At 47.9% G+C, this 10000-nt stretch overlaps 1 protein-coding gene across 3 annotated transcripts in view; it reads right to left on the bottom strand.

The window, feature by feature from the left end:
* LOC110518749 (G protein-coupled receptor kinase 6) overlaps positions 1–10000 on the bottom strand; it is a 75261-nt gene that overhangs the window by 26385 nt on the left and 38876 nt on the right. For all 3 annotated transcript variants that reach the window (XM_036934290.1, XM_036934289.1, XM_036934291.1), the window contains 3 exons: positions 8628–8740; positions 6007–6084; positions 3162–3262 (listed from right to left, as the gene is read on the bottom strand). In XM_036934290.1, the coding sequence (XP_036790185.1) occupies positions 3162–3262; positions 6007–6084; positions 8628–8740 (292 nt within the window). The remainder of the gene's footprint in view (positions 1–3161; positions 3263–6006; positions 6085–8627; positions 8741–10000) is intronic.

Here is a 10000-nt window from a genome sequence, read left to right as displayed (position 1 = left end):
CATGTGCATGTGTTCCAAACTGCATAGCAACAGTCACTACCGAGTTCCAAACTGTGTAGCAACAGTCACTACCGAGTTCCAAACTGCGTAGCAACAGTCACTACCGAGTTCCAAACTGCGTAGCAACAGTCACTACCGAGTTCCAAACTGTGTAGCAACAGTCACTACCGAGTTCCAAACTGCGTAGCAACAGTCACTACCGAGTTCCAAACTGCATAGCAACAGTCACTACCGAGTTCCAAACTGTGTAGCAACAGTCACTACCGAGTTCCAAACTGCGTAGCAACAGTCACTACCGAGTTCCAAACTGCGTAGCAACAGTCACTACCGAGTTCCAAACTGCGTAGCAACAGTCACTACCGAGTTCCAAACTGCGTAGCAACAGTCACTACCGAGTTCCAAACTGCGTAGCGCGTCAAAAATCGTCTGTCCTCGGATGCAACACTCACTACTCTGGAAGCAACGTCAATAACAATAACTGTTCGTCGGGAGCTTCATGAAATGGGTTTCCACGGCAGAGCAGCAGCACACAAGCCTGAGATCACCATGTGCAATGCCAAGCGTCAACTGGAGTGTACACCACTCTTGTTCGCCGTTGGACCTCTGGAGCAGTGGAAACACGTTCTCTGGACTGAATCACACTTCACCATCTGGCAGTACGGCGGACTAATCTGGGTTTGGCGGATGCCAGGAGATAACGTTACCTGCCCGAATGCATAATGCCAACTGTAAAGTTTGGTGGAGGAGGAATAATGGACTGGGTCTGTTTTTTCATGGTTCGGGCCCCTTAGTTCCAGTGAAGGGAAATGTTAAATGACATTCTAGATGATTCTGTGCTTCTAACTTTGTGGCATCAGTTTGGGCAAGGCCCTTGCCTGTTTCAGCAGGACAATGCCCCCCCAGTGCACAAAGCGAGGTCCATACAGAAATGGTTTGTCGAGATCGGTGTAGAAGAACTTGACTGGCCTGCACAGAGCCCTGACCTCAACCCCATCGATCACCTTTAGGATGAATTGGAACGCCGACTGTTAGCCAGTCCTAATCGCCCAACATCAGTGCCTGACCTCACTAATACTATTGTGGCTGAAAGGAAGCAAGTCCCCACAGCAATGTTCCAACATCTAGTGGAAAGCCTTCCCAGAAGAGTGGAGGCTGTTATAACAGCAATGTTCCAACATCTAGTGGAAAGCCTTCCCAGAAGAGTGGAGGCTGTTATAACAGCAATGTTCCAACATCTAGTGGAAAGCCTTCCCAGAAGAGTGGAGGCTGTTATAGCAGCAATGTTCCAACATCTAGTGGAAAGCCTTCCCAGAAGAGTGGAGGCTGTTATAGCAGCAAAGGTGGGACCAACTCCATATTAATGCCCATAATTTTGGAATGAGATGTTCGACGAGCAGGTGTCCACATACTTTTGGTCATGTAGTGCGTCTCTGATGTGTCCCCTCTATTGGTTCTGGGGCTGAGAGCAGGAAACTATGACACCTGTAAATCAGTGTGTGTGTGTGTGTGTGTGTGTGTGTGTGTGAACACTGAGGCCGTTGTTGTGCCCATGCCAGGCGTCCGGATGCCCTCTCCTGCTGCTCACGTCCATTTGGCACCACTGTGCGTGTGTGTGTGTGTGTGTGTGTTTAATACTGTTCCATGTGCCAGATCCCTCATAATAATTACTGTGACAGAGTTGAGCTCTTTCCAACACACACACACACACACACACACACACACACACACACACACGCTTCATAACTCTCTAAACAGTTTATGTCTTATAAAAGTTTCAGAAGCCTCACTGCATCCTAACTGCATCCTCACTGCATCCTCACTGCATCCTCACTGCATCCTCACTGCATCCTCACTGCATCCTCACTGCATCCTCACTGCATCCTAACTGCAGCCTCAGTGGACAAGAGAGACCTTCCTGTAGGTTTTAACTCCAACCCTGTTCCTGGAGAGGAACTCTCCTGTAGGTTTTAACTCCAACCCTGTTCCTGGAGAGGAACTCTCCTGTAGGTTTTAACTCCAACCCTGTTCCTGGAGAGAAACCCTCCTGTAGGTTTTAACTCCAACCCTGTTCCTGGAGAGACCCCCTCCTGTAGGTTTTAACTCCAACCCTGTTCCTGGAGAGATACCCTCCTGTAGGTTTTAACTCCAACCCTATTCCTGGAGAGAGACCCTACTGTAGGTTTTAACTCCAACCCTGTTCCTGGAGATAAACCCCTCCTGTAGGTTTTAACTCCAACCCTGTTCCTGGAGATAAACCCCTCCTGTAGGTTTTAACTCCAACCCTGTTCCTGGAGATAAACCCCTCCTGTAGGTTTTAACTAACCTGATTAATCTTATCAACCAGCTGATTACTAGAATCAGGAGCGCTAGATTAGGGTTGTAAGAGAACCTACATTACGATGGCTCTCCAGGAACAGGGTTGGGCATCCCTGCCAAACACACAAAGCCAGGAGCCAGGATCCGTTGAAAAGCCAAATCCTCCATCCATCACATCGAAGCCAAACTGACGTCAACATGAATTTTCACATCTTCTCCAAATGGGGTTACAACACATCTCGTTAAAAATCTCCTTCAGCTGTTTTTGTTTATCAAGTACTACATTGGGAGGAGGAAAGATCAGGTGGGACCATTCTAGCCAATGAGAGGGCAGATCAAGCGGGACCATTCTAGTCAATGAGAGGGCGGATCAGGCGGGATCATTCTAGCCAATGAGAGGGCAGATCAGGTGGGACCATTCTAGCCAATGAGAGGGCGGATCAGGTGGGATCATTCTAGCCAATGAGAGGGCGGATCAGGTGGGACCATTCTAGCCAATGAGAGGGCGGATCAGGTGGGACCATTCTAGCCAAATTCCACCCTCTCTCTCATTGACCTCCATAGAAAAACTCTTTGCTTGTTGAGTTCTCCCTCGCTTCACCTTTTCATCTCTGGCATTAGGATTCAGTTAAATCTTCCTGCCCCACAATTACAACGCAACCATCATTCCAAAAATGTCCCCAGATACAATAGCCAGACCACTTAATTATATGTAGCTCTTTGATTGACAGGTGTGCTGACCAATGAATGCCAGGTGATACCCTGATTGACAGGCAAGCTGACCAATGAATGCCAGGTGATAGCCTGATGGACAGGTGTTTCGACCAATAAGAAGACAGACATACTTGCAGCAGTCGTTGAAGAGTTCCTTGCAGGGCGTCTGTTCCAGCTTCTCACGACACTCCCCTACCAACTCCTGAGGTATATCTCGCAGATGGGCTGCCGACTAGACGGAGAGAGAGAGAACACATGGATTCATTAATGAACTGATCTGCCTTCAGAAAGGATTCATACCCCTTGACTTATTCCACAGTCTGTTGTTTCAGCCTGAATTCAAAATGGAAAAATATATATATATACAAAAACATTTTACATTTTCAGTAATTTAGACTTACAAAACCCCACAATGACAAAGTGAAAACATGTTTTTATAAATGTTTGCACATTTATTGAAAATTAGACACAGATAAGGTCCTAGAGTTGACAAAGCATGTCAAGAGCAAACACCAAGCCGTGAGGTTGAAGGAATTGTCCGTAGAGCTCTGAGACAGGATTGTGTCGAGGTACAGATCTGGGGAAGGGTACCAAAACATTCCTGCAGCATTGAAGGTCCCCAAGAACACAGTGGCCTCCATCATTCTTAAATGGAAGAAGTTTGGAACCACCAAGACTCTTCATAGAGCTGGCCGCCCAGCCAAACTGAGCAATCGGGAGAGAAGGGCTTTGGTCAGGGAGGTGACCAAGAACCCGATGGTCACTCTGACAGAGCTCTAGAGTTCCTCTGTGGAGATGGGAGAACCTTCCAGAAGGACAACCATCTCTGTAGCACTCCACCAATCAGGCCTTTATGGCAGTGGCCAGACGGGCCTTTTACTGAGAAGTGGCCTCCATGACAGCCCGCTTGGAGTTTGCCAAAAGACACCTATTCTCTGGTCTGATGAAACCAAGATTGAACTCTTTGGCCTGAATGCCAAGCATCACGTCTGGAGGAAACATGGCTCCACCCCTACGGTGAAGCATAGTGGTGGCAGCATCATGCTGAGGGAATGTTTTTCAGGGACTGTGAGACTATTCAGGATCGAGAGAAAGATGAATGGAGTAAAATACAGAAAGATCATGGATGTAAATCTGCTTCAGAGCGCTCAGGACCTCAGACTGGGGTGAAGGTTCACCTTCCACAGCACAACGACCCTAAGCACACAGCCAAGACAACACAGGAGTGGCTTTGGGACAAGTCTCTGAATGTCCTTGAGTGGCCCAGCCAGAGCCTGGACTTGAACCCGATCGAACATCTCTGGAGAGACCTGAAAATAGCTGTGCAGCGACGCTCCCCATCCAACCTGACAGAGGTTGAGAGGATCTGCAGAGAAGAATGGGAGAAACTCCCCAAATACAGGTGTGCCAAGCTTGTGATTTGTGATGTCATTATGGGGTGTTTGTGATGTCATTATGGGGTGTTTGTGATGTCATTATGGGGTGTTTGTGATGTCATTATAGGGTGTTTGTGATGTCATTATGACCCACACCCCATAATGACATCACAAACACCCCATAATGACATCACAAACACCCCATAATGACATCACAAACACCCCATAATGACATCACAAACACCCCATAATGACCCGTTGATCTGGCAGCGGGCCTTTCGTCATCCGTTAGTGGAGAAACCTACTCACCCCGTTGTTATGGTACGTTAGTGGAGAAACCTACTCACCCCGTTGTTATGGTACGTTAGTGGAGAAATCTACTCACCCCGTTGTTATGGTACGTTAGTGGAGAAACCTACTCACCCCGTTGTTATGGTACGTTAGTGGAGAAACCTACTCACCCCGTTGTTATGGTACGTTAGTGGAGAAACCTACTCACCCCGTTGTTATGGTACGTTAGTGGAGAAACCTACTCACCCCGTTGTTATGGTACGTTAGTGGAGAAACCTACTCACCCCGTTGTTATGGTACGTTAGTGGAGAAACCTACTCACCCCGTTGTTATGGTACGTTAGTGGAGAAACCTACTCACCCCGTTGTTATGGTACGTTAGTGGAGAAACCTACTCACCCCGTTGTTATGGTACGTTAGTGGAGAAACCTACTCACCCCGTTGTTATGGTACGTTAGAGGAGAAACCTACTCACCCCGTTGTTATGGTACGTTAGTGGAGAAACCTACTCACCCCGTTGTTATGGTACGTTAGTGGAGAAACCTACTCACCCCGTTGTTATGGTACGTTAGAGGAGAAACCTACTCACCCCGTTGTTATGGTACGTTAGAGGAGAAACCTACTCACCCCGTTGTTATGGTACGTTAGTGAAGAAACCTACTCACCCCGTTGTTAAAGTCTGTTAGTGAAGAAACCTACTCACCCCGTTGTTATGGTACGTTAGTGGAGAAACCTACTCACCCCGTTGTTATGGTACGTTAGTGGAGAAACCTACTCACCCGTTGTTATGGTACGTTAGTGGAGAAACCTACTCACCCCGTTGTTATGGTACGTTAGTGGAGAAACCTACTCACCCCGTTGTTATGGTACGTTAGTGGAGAAACCTACTCACCCCGTTGTTATGGTACGTTAGTGAAGAAACCTACTCACCCCGTTGTTATGGTACGTTAGTGGAGAAACCTACTCACCCCGTTGTTATGGTACGTTAGTGAAGAAACCTACTCACCCCGTTGTTATGGTACGTTAGAGGAGAAACCTACTCACCCCGTTGTTATGGTACGTTAGAGGAGAAACGTACTCACCCCGTTGTTATGGTACGTTAGTGGAGAAACCTACTCACCCCGTTGTTATGGTACGTTAGTGGAGAAACCTACTCACCCCGTTGTTATGGTACGTTAGTGGAGAAACCTACTCACCCCGTTGTTATGGTACGTTAGTGGAGAAACCTACTCACCCCGTTGTTATGGTACGTTAGTGGAGAAACCTACTCACCCCGTTGTTATGGTACGTTAGTGGAGAAACCTACTCACCCCGTTGTTAAAGTACGTTTCCAACATCCTGATTCCACAGTCCTTCCTCTTCTCATCCGGAGCGAGCTGGTACAGGGCCTGGCAGGGGAGAGACACTGTTACAAACATGATACCCCACTGTCCATACATCCACCACAGCATGATGTCTCCATACAACTACAACACCACAGCATGATGTCTCCATATAACTACAACACCACAGCATGATGTCTCCATACATCCACCACAGCATGATGTCTCCATACATCCACCACAGCATGATGTCTCCATACAACTACAACACCACAGCATGATGTCTCCATACATCCACCACAGCATGATGTCTCCATACATCCACCACAGCATGATGTCTCCATACATCCACCACAGCATGATGTCTCCATACATCCACCACAGCATGATGTCTCCATAGAACTACAACACCACAGCATGATGTCTCCATACAACTACAACACCACAGCATGATGTCTCCATACAACTACAACACCACAGCATGATGTCTCCATACAACTACAACACCACAGCATGATGTCTCCATACAACTACAACACCACAGCATGATGTCTCCATACAACTACAACACCACAGCATGATGTCTCCATACATCCACCACAGCATGATGTCTCCATACAACTACAACACCACAGCATGATGTCTCCATACAACTACAACACCACAGCATGATGTCTCCATACATCCACCACAGCATGATGTCTCCATACATCCACCACAGCATGATGTCTCCATACAACTACAACACCACAGCATGATGTCTCCATACATCCACCACAGCATGATGTCTCCATACATCCACCACAGCATGATGTCTCCATACATCCACCACAGCATGATGTCTCCATACATCCACCACAGCATGATGTCTCCATAGAACTACAACACCACAGCATGATGTCTCCATACAACTACAACACCACAGCATGATGTCTCCATACAACTACAACACCACAGCATGATGTCTCCATACAACTACAACACCACAGCATGATGTCTCCATACAACTACAACACCACAGCATGATGTCTCCATACAACTACAACACCACAGCATGATGTCTCCATACATCCACCACAGCATGATGTCTCCATACAACTACAACACCACAGCATGATGTCTCCATACATCCACCACAGCATGATGTCTCCATACATCCACCACAGCATGATGTCTCCATACATCCACCACAGCATGATGTCTCCATACATCCACCACAGCATGATGTCTCCATACATCCACCACAGCATGATGTCTCCATACATCCACCACAGCATGATGTCTCCATACATCCACCACAGCATGATGTCTCCATACATCCACCACAGCATGATGTCTCCATACATCCACCACAGCATGATGTCTCCATACATCCACCACAGCATGATGTCTCCATAGAACTGCAACACCACAGCATGATGTCTCCATACATCCACCACAGCATGATGTCTCCATACATCCACCACAGCATGATGTCTCCATACATCCACCACAGCATGATGTCTCCATACATCCACCACAGCATGATGTCTCCATACATCCACCACAGCATGATGTCTCCATACATCCACCACAGCATGATGTCTCCATACATCCACCACAGCATGATGTCACCATATGATAACTAGAACACCACAGGATGATGTCACCGACAATAACACAGTCAGAGAAACAGAAATGGCCACCGGCCAATAGGAACAGAGTGCCATCAGGGACAGAGGCCTAGACTAACACCACTGTTCAGTTCTCCATGGATCGGTCTGTCTGTGAACCAAGTTGACCGAACATGGATATGGTTTAGAGAACAGACGTTGACTAATGTTGGTGTTCACTAAACAAGCAGTGGGTTTTTAATTTTTCATTTCTCAGACACCTCCAGGGGCCGGGACACAAGCCTGGGCCTGTGTTAGTCCACCTACCCAGGGGACAGGCCTCTGACGTGGGTTTAACCTCATGGAGAGGGTGCATAGAGGAGGAGGGGCAGATATTTTTCTGACAGGCTCCCCTTCCAGCGCTCATGCCCCATCCCTCCCAAGCTCTCTCTTCACCGCTCTCTCTCTCTCTCTCATTCTTTCCCCCCTCTCTCCCCTCTCACTTCCTCTCTCTCTTTCTCTCATTACCAGTCCTCTGACTCCCAGCCCCCCCCCCCCCCCCCCCCCCACATCTGCATGCCCACACTCAGGCCCAGTCCTTTCTCATGGGAGCTAGCACAGGAAGCAGGAAAAGGAGGGGGGGTTGAGAGGAAATTGAGGAGGAGAGAGAGAAACAGACAGAGCGAGCGAGACAAAGAGAGAGAGAAACAGACAGAGAGCGAGACAAAGAGAGAGAGAGAAACAGACAGAGAGCGAGACAAAGAGAGAGAGAGAAAAAGACAGAGAGCGAGACAAAGAGAGAGAGAGAAAAAGACAGAGAGCGAGACAAAGAGAGAGAGAAAAAGACAGAGAGCGAGACAAAGAGAGAGAGAGAAACAGACAGAGAGCGAGACAAAGAGAGAGAGAGAAACAGACAGAGAGCGAGAAAGAGAGAGAAACATGACAGAGAGCGAGAAAGAGAGAGAGAGAAATCGTGGGAGAGAGGGATAGCGACAGAGACAGATAGAAATGTCTTACCACAGAGTCCATGAACTCGATGCAACGTTTGAGCTCTGGCCTGGTGTCACAGTACTGACGGAACAGCAATCGACCAATCGGCTGTCTCTCACACAGACTGGTATAGTCCCTGTCTGAGAGAGAGAGAGACAGAGAGAGAGAGAGACAGACATGTGCACACCGTTACAACACTGTAAATATACATAATATGACATTTGTAATATCTTTATTATTTTTAAACTTGAGTGTAATGTTTACTGTTCATTTTTATTGTTTATTTCACTTTATATATTATCTACCTCACTTGCTTTGGCAATGTTAACACATGTTTCCTATGGCAATAAAGCCCCTTGAATTGAATTGACAGAGAGACAGAGAGAGAATGAAGTGGACATCCAAACATATTAAATAGCTATCTTGTAACTCGTCTATTCAAACATGTCCTTTATAATGATGGACGGGCGTGTCTCAGCCCAGCTGACCACGCCCAACGACTCTAATAGTCACATCTCCTCTGAAGACTAATGAGGGAATCCCAGGACAGTCAATTACTAGCCAACACACACAGGGAGAAGGAGGGAGGGAGGGAGGGAGGGAGGGAGGGAGGGAGGAGAGGGAGGGAGGGAGGGAGAGAAGAGAGGGAGAGAAGAGAGGGAGGGAGAGAAGAGAGGGAGAGAAGAGAGGGAGGGAGAGAAGAGAGGGAGGGAGGGAAGAGAGAGGGAGGGAAGAGAGAGGGAGGGAGGGAGGGAGGGAGGGAGGGAGGGAGGGAGGGAGGGAGGGAGGGAGGGACTATTTAAACCTGCGCCATCCTAGACAATTTAAACTTGCGCCAGCCTAGACTATTTAAACCTGCACCAGCCTAGTCTATTTAAACCTGTGTGTGTGTGTGTGTGTGTGTGTGTGTGTGTGTGTGTGTGTGTGTGTGTGCAGACAGTGCTAGACAGAACAATTGTAAAGTGTTCTGTCTCCATTCAGACTGATTGGGCTCTGAACAGAACATGTGTGTGAGATAGACAGGGTCATCTTGGCAGTGGTTCAAGCCTCTCTTCAGTTGTCATTAGTTACATGGAACACATCAACATATAAACACATACACCACAACAGCTACTTCTGGTACTTCAAATAAATATTTATAACTAACCAGCCAGCTTGGAACCGAGAGAGAGAGGGGGAGGGAGAGAGAGACCGAGAGAGAGGGGGAAGGGAGAGAGAGACCGAGAGAGAGGGGGAAAGAGACCGAGAGAGCGAGACGCGAGACCGAGAGAGAGCGAGACCGAGAGAGAGCGAGAGAGCGAGACCGAGAGAGAGCGAGATCGAAAGAGAGAGCGAGACCGAGAAAGAGAGCGAGAGAGCGAGACAGAGAGAGAGCGAGAGAGAGAGAGCGAGAGAGAGAG

The sequence above is a fragment of the Oncorhynchus mykiss genome, chromosome 10 (assembly GCF_013265735.2).
Source record: "Oncorhynchus mykiss isolate Arlee chromosome 10, USDA_OmykA_1.1, whole genome shotgun sequence".
Taxonomy (NCBI): Eukaryota; Metazoa; Chordata; class Actinopteri; order Salmoniformes; family Salmonidae; genus Oncorhynchus; species Oncorhynchus mykiss.
This window is presented reverse-complemented; position numbering and strand designations above follow the sequence as displayed.